The sequence below is a fragment of the Carex rostrata genome, chromosome 8, assembly GCF_964058835.1.
Source record: "Carex rostrata chromosome 8, lpCarRost1.2, whole genome shotgun sequence".
Lineage (NCBI taxonomy): Eukaryota > Viridiplantae > Streptophyta > Magnoliopsida > Poales > Cyperaceae > Carex > Carex rostrata.
The window spans coordinates 11,602,120-11,619,543 of record NC_135925.1 but is presented as its reverse complement, the minus strand read 5'-3'; the positions used below and the strand labels follow the sequence as shown (position 1 = coordinate 11,619,543).

The 17,424-nt window shown below is 33.2% G+C and overlaps 1 protein-coding gene and 1 long non-coding RNA gene across 2 annotated transcripts; one reads left to right on the top strand and one right to left on the bottom strand.

Moving 5' to 3' along the window:
- Positions 1-10,043: 10,043 nt before the first annotated feature.
- On the top strand, positions 10,044-16,021 carry LOC144558867 (uncharacterized). Its single transcript, XR_013513024.1, has 3 exons — positions 10,044-10,453; positions 11,437-11,514; positions 14,779-16,021. It is a non-coding gene; the product is annotated as an uncharacterized LOC144558867 (long non-coding RNA).
- LOC144558860 (cellulose synthase-like protein E6) lies at positions 10,674-16,432 on the bottom strand. The gene is made up of 8 exons (XM_078307763.1): positions 16,047-16,432; positions 14,429-14,744; positions 13,685-13,825; positions 12,627-12,758; positions 12,340-12,552; positions 12,020-12,244; positions 11,579-11,926; positions 10,674-11,336 (listed from the first exon to the last, which is right to left on the bottom strand). The coding sequence occupies exons 1-8, from the start codon at positions 16,310-16,312 to the stop codon at positions 10,788-10,790; spliced, it is 2,190 nt and encodes a 729-aa protein (XP_078163889.1). The 5' UTR covers positions 16,313-16,432; the 3' UTR covers positions 10,674-10,787.
- Between the last annotated feature and the right edge of the window lie 992 nt (positions 16,433-17,424).

Genomic DNA, 17,424 nt, shown 5'->3' with positions numbered 1-17,424 from the left:
CACAATGTTTTTAACCAAAATTTGAAAGAGAAAAAAAAGTTACAGGAAAGTTTACTTGACAGCACATGCTGAAACTTGATGAAATGAGACATCTTGAATTTTCTTAGTGCGCACCAAACCGCGAATTCACTTCTATTGGGATTTGGGAGAGAAAAGAGAAGCCGAGGCGCGCGGTGGCCATGACAGAAAGAGCAGAGAGCACACCCCAAGCAAAAGTGAAATGCCTTGTCACAGATACTGGATTGTGCCCTCTCTCTTCTGTCACAAATTCCAGCTTATGCCTCCTCTTCTCTCCTCTCCTCTCCTCTCCTCTCGTAAGCTATATAACATATAAATAGAATCATGCAAGTTAAACATATATAAAAATTAAAGGAGAAATTATGAAGCATAAACATCCACATTTCCTTTACATGCACGTCTCATGATGTATAAAAATGAAAAATGAATGGTCTAACTAATCAATTATTTGTGCATATGCATGCGTGCATGCATATATATTGCATAGTTTATTCATGACAGAATCTGAGTTGTTGGAAACTAGCTAACTGCTAATTAAGGAATTAAGGGTAATTCGACAGGAGGAGATCCTATAACCATCGTTCTCATTGTATAATAAAAATTTCTTTTTGAGTATGTGAGGTAAGTCATGCATGCCTTCCATTTGAAAGATACTTCTATACGACTAAAATTTAAATTGGACAGAGATTTTTAACCAGCAACACGCCTTGGCGATGGATATCGTTGTTTCTTTCTAATTCTCTGTTGGGTGCATGAATGAGTGTGTGTGTGTGTGGTGGTGGGGTTGGAACGGCACTACTTCACAGGTCGAGAATTGAGCAATTATATAGCAGAAAGGAGAGTTTACAACCGGTTTACTCTGAAGAATTGACCGCCTATAGCAGGTGATGGAGTGGTCCAGCAATTTGGGGCCCGTTTAGTTTCTGTTGCATTGCAAGTTTGCAACTATTTTTACTGCTCAAGCTTTATGGTTTATTTCGACTTTTTTTTTTTTTGGACTAGTTCCCCAAAGAGTGTCGGCCAAAATATAGTAGCTTACAAAGTTAAAAAAAAATATGTTGATTTTTGGGTACTTTTTAGATATTTTTTTCTCTCATCTGCTGGAACAGGAAAAAGATGCTTTGCCATATATCTATTTCAGACATTTTAATTTCTTGGTTTTGGATGGAAGAGGTTTTCCCGTTCTTTATATCCTGCATTCAAATAATACTGAACAGTAACTTGTTCGAGATAAAAAAGAAGGTTTAATTATATATGAGGAGGAATTCAATTATACATCATTTTTATGGTGATACATTTTGACACCATATTTTTATAAGAATTTTTGCAATTTTAAAATTCAAACAGATGATCCGAACCGTTCGACATGATCTCCATATTAAAATGTGCTTGGAGACTAAATTTTACATTTTTTGGAATTTTTTTTAGTATTTATTAAGATGTGTACAAAATTGTTGTTTTGAAGCAATTTTGGGCCATTGAAAAGCAACAATTTTAAAAAATTCTAAATAAATAGTAATAAATTTTCAAAAAATGTAAAATTTGGTCTCTAAGCACATTTTAATATGGACATCACATTAAACGGTTCGGATCGACTATTTGAATTTTGAAATCGCAAAAATGAATTATAAAAATATGGTGTCAAAATGTGTCACCATAAAATAGTGTAATTGGATCCCTCCTCATTATGTATATTTTAAATATAGTTAAATGTCACTGCTAAATTAACTGTTTTGTCAATTTGGGACTGCTAACTAATTACATTTGTATTAAATCAAGATTAAGAGGAAAGTTCAGTCCAAATGCTTTAATTTTCGTCGGTAAGAAACGAAAATATTCTCCCATGAGTAATGCCCATTTTACTTTAGCACCTATCAATAAAACCATGAAGCATGCATATAGCTAGATTCATTTTACTGGGATAGCATGCAGTATATTATTATAATGTGAGGCCACCACCAGTGCCAAACTGCCAATTTATAAGGATTCCACAAATGGAAATGGGGCTTTGATGACGCCCCTGTTGAGGTAGAGGGGTCAAAAGGGAATTGAAAGAGAGAGATGACAAAAATAGGCCTTAAAAGAAGGGCCTAAAAATGGAGAGCGACTGAAACCCACCCTGGCCGTTTCAGGTTTCCTACGTTGGATGTTGCATGCATGTGACCCCAGTCCAGATCCCCTGTGGTCATCATAGATGCTTCACATCGTGTGGCATTTCACTGGTAAGGAGTGACTAGTCTAGACTCTAGAGAGTATAAATAAAACTTAGAGCTACAAAATAGAAAAGCATTCACACTTCAATAACATCAACTTTAGTGAGTTATTTTTATGGATGTATATTAAACAACCACAAAATAGTACCGGCTCAATGCTATTCCGATATGAATCAGATACATTTGGATGAAACAAGAAATAGATCAGTAAGAATAAAGTTAATCTCAAATTTGAAAATAATAACTAACTCAACTTTTGATTATGTTAATAGAATAGTAAGCTAACTAATATAAGACAAACAAAGAATAGTGTTAATATTCTTGCTACATCTAAACGCACCCAGATAACTTCAAAAAAACAATGAAAACGAATTAACGATAGTGATAGGTGCGGTGTCACAGAAAAATTGGGAAAGAATGGCTAAGCATGTAAACTCGAAACATTAAAAAGATGATAACCTCGTTACAAAAATAGATATAGTGGTAACTTTTGGTCTAGAAATTGCATCATCTGCAGTCGTATCATAATAATTACAGAGTCATATAAACAGACATAAATAAACTCGAATAATTCGGAGGGTTTATCTCATATTAGAGATTTAAGACCGTACGTAATATACACTGAAGAGTTGCTAAAAATTATGCTCTTGGCGGATCCAACATTTTCGTCCGGATTTAAAAAAATATTGAATCAGGTTTAAATAGTTAATTGACTTTAAATTTATTAATTAATTGGATACTCGATAGAAAAAAATAATATTTTGACTTATATTTTTCAATACTCTGATTGGTAATTTTTGATGCTTTAATTTATAATTATAATTGTCAATTATAATTTAAAAAAAAATATTTTGATTTTAATACTAAAATTTACTCAAATTACAAATCAAACATCGGAGGGGGAAGAAAATTTTTAGAGGAGGGAGGCAAGTCTATCAGTACCGATAGCTCACTGCTAAAAGTCAAAATCCAGAAGGGTATCAGCCCGCCACCCACCCACACTTGATGGGCCCGCCTCAGCTTCAAAAATATCTTAATTCAATGAATAACACAATCGTGAGTGTTTCTCTGTGTTGTATGACAAGTCATATTTAATATGTTAATTGATATAATATTATATGGAGTGAGGCTATGGTACTATGCATAGCGCGCATTGAACGGTACTGCAGATTCATATCTATATTTTTAAAATTCAAACACTCTATGTGAACTATTTAATATAATTTTTATAAAAAATGTACTTAAAAATTAAATTTTTATTTTTTAAAACTTTTTACTATTTTTTTAATTCTAGACCATTTGAAAATAGTGATTTTTTCCCTATTAAAAACTAGTAAAAAATCTACAAAATGTAATATTTGACCTCCAAGTACAATTTCTTATGAAAATCATGTTGAACGGTTCAAATTAATTGTATTAACTTTAATAATAAATACATATATCTATATTACGGACCGATATGTGTTGTATATGCATAGTGCTCTTTCTCACTCATATTACATATGTCATGCAAAAAAATATGTATATTGATCATAATGGCTTAACGGCTCAGCCAATGATGATTGTGACATACCTATTTTTTTTTTATCAAGTATATGTCCTGATTCGTTAGCTAAAAAAAATGAAATTTTAGATTGAATATTAGTCATTAAATCAAATAGTATGTTTTTTTTTTAAAATTCTATGTATTCTTTGATGTTTTATATTTATTTTTATTCTAGACCATTTGAAAATAGTGATTTTCCACTATTAACAAGTAGTAAAAAAAAATCTATAAAATGTAATATTTGACCTCCAAGTACAATTTCTTATGAAAATCATGTTGAACGGTTCAAATTAAATGTATTAACTTTAATAATGAAGACCTATACGGACGGATGTGTGTTGTATATGCATAGTACTCTTTCTCACTCATATTACATGTCATGCAAAAAATATATAAGTATATTGATCATAATGGCTTAACGGCTCAGTGAATGATGATTGTGACATATCTTTGTTTTTATTAAGTAGATGTCCTGATTTGTTAATGGTTGTGATTAAAAAAAAATGTAATTTTAGATTGAGTATTAGTCATCTAATCAAATAGTTTTTTTTTAATAATAGTCATCCAATCAAATAATTGATTTTTTTTTACGTGAAGAAATCTAAATTTATATAGACACGTACTTACCGATACCTCTGCAATGCTCTCTATCTCACAAAATCTACGTTTCTTCCTCTTTCCTCATTTTTTTTTCGAAAACTTTCATAAACTTTCTTATTTGATAGTCAGCTACTAAATTTTCGGATTAATCCATATTTCTTTAAATTTGTAAATGTCATTTAAGAAATTTTCGGATTGATTGATAATTGATTAATCATGTCTTCATTTTTTTCCAATCTATTTTATTATCATTCATGGATATTGTTGAATAATTATTCTTTTTATTAGTCTATTTTTTATGAAAATATATCATTTTGTATGATTTTGTTTGTTATCTTATAATATGTCATGTTATCACGCACATACACGATATTAGTATATAATTATGATGCTAGATATGATGCTTGGAATGATCATGACATGTAGTGATAACCACAATGTCTTAATAGCGAATTGTATTTTTCATATAATGTAAAATTCTTATGTTATATATATGATGACATTATACAGTTGGATAGTGAGGAAGCAAGGAGGATATTAATTTTAGCAAGATAGTGCTATTTATATTACTCTTTAGATTTAATTAAGTTGTCTTTTGAAGTAAGTAATTGGCAAGTCCATATAACTGAGTTTGGTGATTAGAAAGTATGTTTGGTGCTTTAACCAATAATTAGTATGTTGCCGCATAGTGTTATATGGATACGAATCTGCTACTATTTTAAGAAGAATAGCAGCTTCCTACTCTCTATTTTGCAGGTTGTTCAAAAAGAGACAAAATTTTCTTTGAAGTAAATAACAAACTAATTTATACATAGATATCTGATTTTTAAAATTCAGAAATAGATAATTACCTAATTCTAATTCATTGTAGCTTTGCTACCGATTATTTGAGTTGAAAATAGGTTAACTTAACTTGGCAGCCGCGACCTAGAATTGAAAAAGAAAATGGGGTTAACTTCAGAGATTGATTTGGGTTCAAATGTGCATTTAATATAATTGTAAGTTAAAAAATTCTTAACACGATGGAAGCTGAAAGCTTTAGTGGTTTCGACACGTATGAGAAAGAAAGAAGAGAAAAATAACTATAAAAATATTATTACTCTTAATATTCTATTATATAACATCAGATAATAAATTAACAACGGCTTTGTACACTAACCATAAGATAACAATTGTAGAAATTTGTACATAAAAAAAATGAAAAACAGTTATCATTGGTCTTCTTAATTTGTTGTATTACCTGCTGTCCAATAGGACAACGGAGAGATAATTCGTAAAATCAATGCTCTGAAAGTTTTCAAAAGTGTACAGAGATAATTGGTATAATCAATGCACTGAAGCTATCAATTAAAACAGAGATAATTGGTCCGAAAGTTACCAAATCTTTTTGGATTGGTTCTAGTCCACAAAGAACAATTCTTTTTTGGACAAAGAAGACCAATCATCTCTCCGTACACTTTTACGGACTTATGAAAACCAATATGACAACGGACTAGAAGTCTAGAACCATATCTCATTTCTATACTTTTACACTGTCCGGCGTACATAACAAAATACCCAAAGGAAACCAATTATTTTTTTCTTTGGTTATTTGTAAAGAAAATTAAACTGTATCCTCACATGCATTTCAAGTATGAAAAAACTATCAAAGTTTTAAATAACATTTATCACATTATAGCGGAACAGTTAATAAAACGATGTTATGTCAGTATTGCACCATTATAATGCACTATAATACTGACAGTGTCATAGCTTTTATAGTCCGAAAATGATATAGCGTATTTAGAAACTTTGAGAAATATTGACTTTTATTCTATGTTACCCCGATACTTCATAATAGGCTTCGTACGTACCTCGATTGTCAATACGTGTTGAAATGCATCGATATGGCTGGATACGTTATGATGTGTTATGAATACGTTCTTGATATGCATCTGATTCATGAACCGTGCTTGTGAACTGAGCTTGCGCCATTAAGTCGCATATACACCGGCGTAAATGTGTTTTTTCTGTTGTTGGCGTGAATTGAATTTGGGAAGTTTATTTTTTGCATCAAAACTTTTAACCACTACACCGAGTGTCATATATGATATATATTAGTAACAATAATATTTAAGGTATAAGTAGATTAAGCTTTTCATTTTTCTGATAAATTTGATTTAATCTATGATTATCTAAATACAATATAAAAAACAAAAATATAATATACATAATAGATGTATCGTATTATATATATTTTTTTAAATTGACGTATCGCCGTATCTGTATCGTATCTGATACAGTACTTGTATATGTATCCGTACAACATATTTTTTATCTAACCAAAATTTGAAATTTGTTGAGTAAGAGAATGTTTAAGAAAAAAATGGTTTGATGACAAAATTGACATTTGACATTTTCTACCTACCTTTTATTGAAAAGATTATCTTTAATAAGAATCTTGTTATGCATGACTAACCACGCGAACATTCTAATTTTAGGTGGAATTAAAAATTTCCACCAGATCATAGGTTTAACATGTTGGATGTGATACTAAAAATTTTATAATAGAGTGAACTAAAATAAAATTCCCTGAATTTTCTCGTCTCTAAACAATCTTCATGCAAGTGTGTGAATGATGTGATACTTATGCCCATTCTATAAGTAAAAAGATCTGTTAATGTCCTTCTCTAAGGTCATGTTCGGCCGCGTTACTGTTTCTGTGAGAAAAAAAAATTCAGTTCAACTGATTTTTTTTCCCACAGAAACAATACTTTTTAGTTCAATTTCCGTGCCCATGCCAATTCCTAATTAAAGGCCGAACATACCCTAAGGACCTGTTCGGCGTTTAAATGGGCTAGGGAATGGGCATGATAATTGAATTGATTTTCACTGTGCTTGTGGGAAAAAAAAAATTCAGTCTGAGTGAATTTTTTTTCCCACGCGCACAGTAGCGCACCGACGCACACAGTAGCGCACCGACGCGCACAGTAACGCACCGAACAGGCCCTAAAAGTCACACCTGAACCTTGGGATCTAACAACTTCAGGTAATAGTATTTGTTTGTTGCTTCACAGTTGGAACAAATAGAGATTTAGACTCTGAGCTTCAATTTTGGTACCAAATGTCTTGTCAGAATCCTACTTTTGACCGAGTACCTGGTTTAACAGTTCTACCTAGCTGGCTGAGTTAGGTGAGCTATTACCTAAGTAGATGTTCTAGCTTTAAGATTTCAGCCCTTAAGGAGGAGCTAGGTGAGCTATTACCTAAATAATACAATTATATTTCTTGTGTTCTACTCCTTTCCAACCAGTAAAGTTTGCACAAATTTTACTGCACAAAATGTTAACATGCACCGTGATACATGCAAAAAAATAAAAAATAAAATAAAAGGTAACGTAGTTAGAACGTAAAATTACCAAAGAAGGATATCAGAAATAACATTTAGACTCGCTGTCAATTACAAGTTCAGTACTTCTATCTTGTGCTAAGTAGGCATTTTTTTTAATAGATTAAAGTCTTATTAGCACTTGTGAGCACAGTGACAAATGAATTATTCGGGTTCGGTTCGGTGAGATAAAAAATTTATGATTCGGGAATAATTCGGATATAATTCGGGAATGATTCGGAATTATCATGATCAGAAATCTCAGTCCTTGCAAGGGATTAAAAAAAAAACCAAAAAATAATAATTGTTCTTGAAAAAATTCGGAAAAAATTCGTGAATAATTTGTAAAATTCAGGAAAGGTTCGTAAAATTCGTGAATTATTCGGGTTTAATTCAGTCAAAATTCAATTAACCGAATAATTCGGCGTTCGGTTCGACATCACTCTAGAAAAAAATTATTCTGTATAATTCGGATATCTTGTCACTATGCTTGTGAGTTGTGACTAACGATGAAGTTAGATATCACTAATCACCCATATATATATTTTGGGCTGTACCTTTACGGCCTCTTTTAGGCCTTTTACTTTGTTCTAAATTGATTAAATATCCAGCCCAATTTTTCCTTCTATCACCTAGTGAAATATCTGTGAAAAGGAGAAAGCAGAAAAATGCTCTCTCTATTCCCTCGCTCTTACACTCAGTTCGCACATGCAATCAAATCTAATTCTCTCTTTATCATTGGTCGCTGCCTTGAGCATATGGACTCCGCACAACTCTTGAAGAAAATCGTACGATTCTACTGGTAATGTGCCTCATGATATGTCCGAATTGGCGGGAAAACTACACCAATAGCGATTGGTTTCATTTGTTTCCTTGTTTATATCATTAAATTGATAAATTATTTTATTTGTTCTTTTTTAGAGAAAGATCGAGCTCCGAGGTCTTCTTCTGTGACGGAGAAAAATGATGAACATAAGAGTTTTTGCTCCTCATAGAGCCGGTGAGAATCTGTTTATGAGTTTGAATCCCCATTTTAGCGTCAAACATTGCAGCTGGTTTTATCTAGAAATAGGTTAGAAATGCCTCATCTTCGCATCCCCTTTAACAAAGAACTTTTTCCTTTTTCAATTCTCTTTATATGAAATGAAGGAAGGACTGAATTGGTATAAGTCATTATTTGTAAGGACTAATATAGGAACTTTTACGCCTTAGGGAAATTACCATTTGTGTAATATCATCTTAACCATTAGCGGCAAACTTTTTAAGAGGAATTGCTATTATTACTTGCCTTTGGTTCTACTAACATCCCTATAGTGAAATGCTGGAACAATTGATTCAGCCACTTTACTTTCCTGCTATATATTTTTTTGAGTAAACGTCGGAGGTCAAGCCACCCAACTATTATTATCCACAAGGGATTCCCCCATCCGGGTTTTTCCTTTGCCACTATACCAAAGGTTGGTTCTCTTTCCTGCTATATATTGATGTATATCATTTCTATCTGTAAGAGATAGATTGGGCATCTATATTTATTCCCTCATTGTTTACTAATTATTTGGAACAGTTGCAGCAGTTAGGCTATTAAGGATAGAAAGGGGCAGGGCTTTTGCTGATTTGTTGAATGCAAAGGGAAAAGGTTCAGGGAAGAATGAGATGGATTATGTTGAGAGAACTCTAGGGTTTAGAACTCGGGAACTGGAAAATAGAGATATTAGACTGATTACTCATCCATTTTACCTTCTCTTATTTTCTATTTCTTTGGGTTGATAAGAATGTAACCTCTTCTAGGTGACTGAAATTGTTGGGGGCACTGTCAGGTGGAGGTGTTATTTTGATCACCTGATCTTATCTCTATGCAATGAAAAAAGGGTCTTCAGTGATATGGAACCCTTATGTCTACAAGTAATTTGAAATATTTGTTAAATGAGGTGGATTCAAAGGCCTTCATATTTTGTGGATCAATTATATATCCATTCACTGAAACATTAGTAATTAAAAAATCTATGAACCAAATGACAAAACAAAACCTTAGATGTGACCTAGATATCGCTCTCTTTAAATGAATGTAAAAGGTTTGTTTTGAGTGGCATCAAGAGAGCAAAAAAAATTAAAAACATGCATGAATTTCTCAGATCAGTCAACATTAATGAACCTCTTCATGCCCATAACAATGGAACCAAAGCCACATAGTTCTTTGACATCTATAGAGGGAAAATGATAAAGATCAAATTTAATGGGTTTATTTTATCATTCTAGTTCTTAGACATTTGGGGGACCAAGGATGGAGACATTTGTGGTGCTGACCAATATATGTCTGATGTAGGAGTATACTGTACAACCTATACATGTATTGGTCCCACCAGATATTATCTCAGAAAATGGCTTCTATTCTGGAATCCAGTAAAGCATTGCATGGACGGAGCATTTGCAGCCTGCCTGGCTCGGCCACTCGCTAAAACAAATTTGTATGTGACAGGAACCCTTATTTAGATCTGTTACATGCTCCATGTTTTATAAAAGATATCTTCTTACATATGTTTACCCTATGAGTATCTTTCCTTAACCATCTTGCTTTATGTCAGTAATAGTTTGAGCATGTCTTCTAATATAATTTTAATCTAATGTACTGCAAAAACAAAAAATACTGCCTAGATTGATTCCGGTTAAATGTGAAGCTTACCTAGTCGTCAGTGAAGAAACCACAGCAAGGTAAAGACCTCTATTCTCTTTTTGTTTTTGTTTTTTTTGGTTTTTCTTTTTAACTCGTACATTCCTCGTTAGGATTACATCCCTTCAATAGTAAGTTATTCAAGTTTTTTTTTTCCCTGAACATATAGCTGGTTTCTGTGCTGATAAATATCTGATGAAACATTTCTAAGCACTCTTACTTTTAGGAGAGTCATAAATAAAAAAAGAAAAGAAGGAAGAGTCACTCGAGTCTATTTGACAAGCTTTCATTGTTCAATGTAAGGCATCATTACACCTTTGCATTTAAATAAGAATTCTGGGCACATAAAGAACACTGCTAGCTAATTATGTGGCTTTAAACAATAGGTACTAGACACACCAGCATCACAACCCCAAGTGAGGTAAATGTAACTGACCAAGGAATACTGCCCTTATCATTCCTTAACAAAAGCCCTTCGTATATCGCCACATTTACCGCCACTACTAACCCTGAAAGCACAATCTGAAGAAAGTACCTCTCTAAAACACCAGCCCATCCCTCCATCACTGCACAACTTGTTGCACCAACCAAACATGCCAAATTGAGCAATGCAACAAAAACTATGATAGCCAGAGTCAATGGAGATGTATCAAACTCTATATTCTCCTGCTCATACCTTTTCAACGAATCTTCTCCGCTGACCTTTGTGGTAAGTGTGAATCCCATTTTACTGACTCCTAAAGTTTTCAAAAATGCAGCCAGGGTTCCATATAGGTATGAGGTGAGCCGTTTTATTAGCCACATTCTCTGTAGGTTCCACCAACCTCGTACTGTAATCTCTTTTGTTAATAGTGCCTCTATCAGGCTGTAGATTTGTTTCCCGACCATGACATAGGCAAAAGGTACGAACCATGGGCTTGTCATCTGAATTAGCAATTTTAGTGAAGATTAGGTTAGAAATACCAGGTAATGTTCTGAATCCAAGTTTTCAGTTGTTATAAATCTGTTTTATGATGTTAAATAGGCAGGAATTTATAGTAGATGCATCCAATTTCGGTTGCTACTGGTACCTGAACTTGGCTGTTGGTACTCGTCAGTGTAGGTATTCTTACAATTTTCCATTTAGTTTTTTTTCAGAAAAAATAAAGTGAAGAAATTTACCATACATTTGGAAATAATGGAATGCCTCTGAGGAGGCTAAGGGACGGAACTATGACATAGTAGAGAGTAGGAACAGAATTTGCGGCCCACAAGTTATAGATGCAATAACCCATCTGGAGCCCTATCTTTATCTTCCCATGACCATAGATGAAGACACAATACTTGGAAAGAAAGATCTGAAAGTTTCCTTCAGACCATCTCTTGTGTTGTAGTACTGTCTGTGCCAGTGTTGTTGGACCCACTCCTAGGAACCCTTTCTGTGCAGGGCTGTAGTACACGGATTTCCATCCTCTACATTGGATCATTAGGCCTGTTATAATATCCTCCACCGCAATACCGTATTTCAAGCCAACCTGCATTTCTTGTGTTAATGCCCTTTTCCTTTACTTTTCCTTTTTTTTTTTTTTTGTTTGAGAAAAGAGTAAATGATAGAAAGAGAGAAAGACCTCATGTCCCCACAAGGTGTTTAGCTCATAGGTGCAAGTAGCTAGAGATTCAGCTTTCTCTTCTAATTCTCTGATATCAACTCGTGGGTTCCTTTTAGACCCTCTATTCCAGTCTTCCTTGTAGTCCTTTGTGTACTTTGTGCCACAGAGGATCTCTCTCCTGTGGAAACATCCGGTGCCGATGTATGGTGGGCCACCCCAGCTATCCAAGCCTCGCATCTCCACCTTAGATTATTCAATTATATTTATTTCTGGTTATCTTTCCTTTTCAAGACAATAAGGCAAAACATTTGAAAGATATGCTTGTGTAATAACCAAACCTCATTTATAACACTGAGGGTATTTCCGTAAGTATCATTCTTCGTCAAGTTGTTATAGTTCTGTGGATATTGCACAAAGGCAATGTTGTGACCCTTCTGTTCATCTAGAAAGAAGCACAATGCATCTCTGATCGAATCAGAATTGTTTGAGTACATGTCACAGTCCGCATTTAGGATTATTGGGCTGTTGCTTATAACTGATGACACTCTTATCTGCATTTAAGCTTTTTAGTTGGTAGTTTATCATCTTATTTTTGGAACAGGTATTGACATAAAGAATTGCATACCAGAGAGTTCATGGCCCCTGCTTTAAAGTTGTGATGATATTCAGGGTTCTTTTCACGTGCCATGTACACCATTGTGGGTAATGCATTACCATCATTGTCAAGTGCATCGGGGTCCTTTCCATCAATTAGTATCTGTCAAGGGCAAAGGAAAATCAATTATTCAAAATTTTAATCATTTAGTCAATGATTTAGCTCAAGTTCATGGTGTTAAGAAAATGACAAATTCAGGGCAACCACCCTCCACACCACAAAGACTAAGGATAATGATAATAAAAATGAAATAGAATAACAATTCTGAAAATTTAGATCTTCAAATATAAACAATTTTTCTGTTAATTCTAACTGACAATGCTGACCAAAATGGAAATGATAGGAGACCTCAAACATGTTTGTTAATAGTGTCAAACCCCTTTCCTCCCAACCATTAAATTTTATCCAGCACTTTTGACTTTGACATGAAAAATGATCAAGTTTTATTTTGGCAGTAAAATATATATTGCAAAGTCAAGGGTGTTAAATGAAATAACTGTAGTTTTTCTTTTCTTTTCTTGTTAATTGTCAAAATTAAAGGTTTTCTAGGCTATTTATCAGAGCTTTTTACTTCTTTTGGGGGGGGAGTTGCATCAATCAGTAAACATAATTATAATAAGGGGAGGGATCACTTAACAATCATTTCAAATAAAAATAAGATTGAAATAATAAAATAAATTTACAGTATGTTGTTCGATGTGTAGATACATACTAACAGATGTCATGCAATTTGAGTATCACTTTATGATGTATCAAGAGCTCTTAACTTTAAATCAGTGAAAAGTTGAAATCCCTTGATGAGTAAAACATGCACCAAATCTATCATATTATAATAGGCATGATATGTTGCACCATATAGATCATGATTATAATGTTGGATTTAAAATTTTGAATTTTATTTTAATAATTGTCAAAATTGGCAAGATAAATAATTGTTAAGTGAATTGTTTCCTTATAATTATTTATATTTTTTTATTAAAATAATCATTACAAACACTTTGAAATGGGTGCATTGTAATGGTTGTTACCTGAACAATAGGGGGGTGATTTTTTGAAGTCATCTCAGGTGTCCATTGAATAAATCCTTTGTGATTTGCCTTTAACTCTTCTGGGACCTTGCCCGATGCTAATATGGAGTCTATACGGTTTGTCATTTCCTCGTATAAAATCTGCATGCATGCATATTAGTGTAGTGCTATTTTCATCTAGTTAGACTATCCAAATATACAGAAAGTTAATTATTTAAGGTAGCATTACGGACTGCACATATGTCGGTATGTTACCAAAGTGATCTGTTGCAGATAGGTTACTGATACAGCACTTCTATGGATTGGTACTGCTTTGGTAGGACTTTTTATCAAGAAAAAAATTTATAAATTTCTTATAGAAACCAAAACTGTCAGACAAATTTGACAATTTAAAATTGTAAGTCAAGGATGAAATCAAGCAGCTGCGTCCCCAGAGCAAGGGTTTTCTGCAACTTCCAGAAAACTGACTCTTCTTTTTAGGGGGGGGGGGGGAGGTATAAACATTCCAAAGAATGCAATTTGGGATAGAATCCTTGGGGATGTGAATCAGCCCCACAGTTGGATTGCTTACCAGGGATGCAAATAATTCCATGCATCCTTGAACTCCAGATTGAGGCTGATTCATATGAAATTCTCTTTCTATTGTTCTTAATTGCTGGTTTCGTGGTTGTCTTTCAATTTCTGGCAAATTCATCTGACAGTTTAGGTTTCTATGAAAAAAATTAAAGTTTATGTTTCACATACCTTCATATCTAACCACTCATGGTTTGACGTGTTGTTGGTACCATCTGCTAAGGAGAAATATGCAGCTGGGGCTCTGGGCTCTACCTTGTACCTTTTGCAATACGGAATCCAATACTTGGCAAACTGAGATGCTTCCCACATTGCATAAAATGTCAAAATGGAGCCACCATCATCAGAAAGATAAATATTCAATTTCTCTGGTGGATAATTGTATGCCATGAATGAGAGAACCGTTGATACTACTAGACTCGGAGGCTCTGCAAATGGATCGGCTGTGCATACAAATATGTCCACATTTGGTAGTCTTTCTTCGTTTCTGCTCCAAAAGTGTTAAATAATTTTATGTTCAGGAAAACCTATGCAGACCGGGAGCTTTTTGGAGAATTCCAGCAATTCTATCAAATCCAGTATATGAATTACATGAGTAGAACTAAGGTGTTAAGTCCTGGTGAGCTTTAACTCCAAAATCTATCGGATTGGCTTCCAACCATTGAAAAAAATTTAATGATATACATGTGAAATTTATAAATTTTTGAATAAATTTAGTATTAAGTCAAGCGATAAAAAAAAAATTATAAGTTAATTTTAAGGATGTTTGTTTGTTTTTTTTTTAACCGCTTGATTTTATACTAAATTAATTTCAAAATTTATGAATTTTACATATAAATGCAGCACTAAAAAATTTATATATTAACTCGTCATGTGAAGCCAATATAATAAGTTTTGGTGTTAGAAGTTTTGGTCAGCTTAAGAATATGTACAAATGTTTGAATTTTGAGGTTTGTAACAGTTAAAAGACGAATAGAAAATTAGAACAATAGTTTGTATAGGTGCATGTGTCACACATTGGTGGATGCCATCCAATAATTCATTTTCAAATATGTTATTTGGAATCATTGTGTATATTTGGAATTTTGGATCAATTGTGGCTTTTTATTCAAAACTGACTTTTTTATGGAAATTGAAGTTCTGTTAAATTTGATCAAATATAGAATGGAGCGGTTTATCGAAAATATTGGACGTAGGAAAAATTATGAATATATATATGCTTTTATATATATATATGGTGTTCTATGGAGCGGTTTATAAAAAAATTCTTAGACTTGGTAAAGAGAGAAAAAAAAAAATCAGAGCAACTTTGTCATTAAAATTGGTGAAACTGGTTATTGAAATGATATGAAAACAACTGTAAACTAGTGCTCGAAAAAATGCTTCCATAGATTAAAAAAAAATAAAAATGACCAAATGATCCAAATGGTTTGGGACCTGTCTGTAGTACAGTATCATGCATATTACAGCAAATTGTTCTCTTGTAACTTTGACATCAGGTTTTGGGTTTGAGAATTAGAGGGACTTTTTGTTATGACTTCGGGTTTAAGAAAAGAAAAGTTGCTCTTCACTGAAATATGTTCTTGAACATAATTTTGGATCAATTTATGCTTTAAACCGTTGCATTTGATTCGATCAAATTACTGTTTCTATTAGCACTTAATATATCCAAATATGATAACCAGGGTAATTGTCTGGACCATTAGATGATGAGAATTAAAAACGAAAAATGGTAAAATTAAATAGGATGGCACAAAGATTCAAGTGAAGAGGTGTTTAAAGAGAGAACCTCTGTGAAAGTTTCTCTTTGAAGGTGCGGCGATACACCGGGTTCCAGCGTACCGACTGGGTGATGATCCAGTAAAATGCATACCAGAGCTCGGCTAGGGAAAGCCCGATCCATGTCCATCTTCCTTCTTGCCATGTGGCTGGTAAGTGGGTTGATCTGTAGTATAGTATCATGCATATTCCAGCTAGAATAGTGCAAGCATATAGCCTATATGCTACTCTTCCCCAGCTTGCTTGCTCAGTTGAAAAGAGACTACTATCACCCATCTCTCTATTGGCAATGGCTGGTAAGTCTCTCTTTGTTTTTTTTTTTTTTTTTCTTTTAAAAATTTGCCAAGGTTGCTCTCTCTCTCTCTCCTTTATTGAAATACTTGGTAGTGACTACCAAGTTTCTCCCTCTCTCCCTCCCTCCCAGTCTGGTGGTCAGAAAACTTGCCAAGGTTGCGCTCTCTCTCTCTCAGTCTCTCTCAGGAAAATAAATCTGCTGTAATTCTTGGAGAATTACAGGACCTGTAATCCCAATCCGAACCGTTGGTCTTTCTCGAGATTTGTGCATGAAAACTTACTTTTTTTTAGATATGTGGAGAAAATATTTGAACGGTTGAAATTGGAATTTCAGGGCCCTGTGATTCCTTCCGGGATTACAGCAGATTCGGACTCCTCTCTCAGTCTCTTGCCAATGTTTATCAAATGGAATTTTTTTATTTTTTAAAAAGGGTCCCTCCAAACTGGCAACCACTGCATATGTCAATTGGGAGCTGATATTAATACCACCAACTTTACTGTGAGCAGTGCCTCATTTTTTTCATACCTTATTATACTTTATATTTTATATCTTAGTTTTTAAAGTTCAAATTGTCGATTCGAACCGTTCAACATAATATTTATACTAAAATATGCATGCAGATGAAATTTTATATTTTTTGAAATTTTTTTTTACTATTTTTTAAGATAGATACAAAATCACTGTTTTTGAACCGTTCAAAAAACAGTGATTTTCTATCCATCTTAAAAAATAGTAAAAAAATTTCAAAAATTATAAAATTAAATTTCTAACCATATTTTAGTATATATATATCATGTTGAACGGTTCAGATCAACAATTTGGATTTTGAAAACAAAGATATAAAATATGAGTTATGAAAGACATGAGGCATTGGAACCCTCCTCCTTTACTATTAATATATAACATTATATAAGTTTTTTAATTAATAGACTATTTTGTCCTTATAAATCATACTTGAACAATATAATTCGGTCGGTTTGGTTTAGTCGATTTTGAAAAGTTTAAACCGAACCGATCTATTTGAACTGAAATAATTCAAAAATTGAACCGAACTATTTAAACCGAAAAACCAGACCATTTAAACCAAAATTTT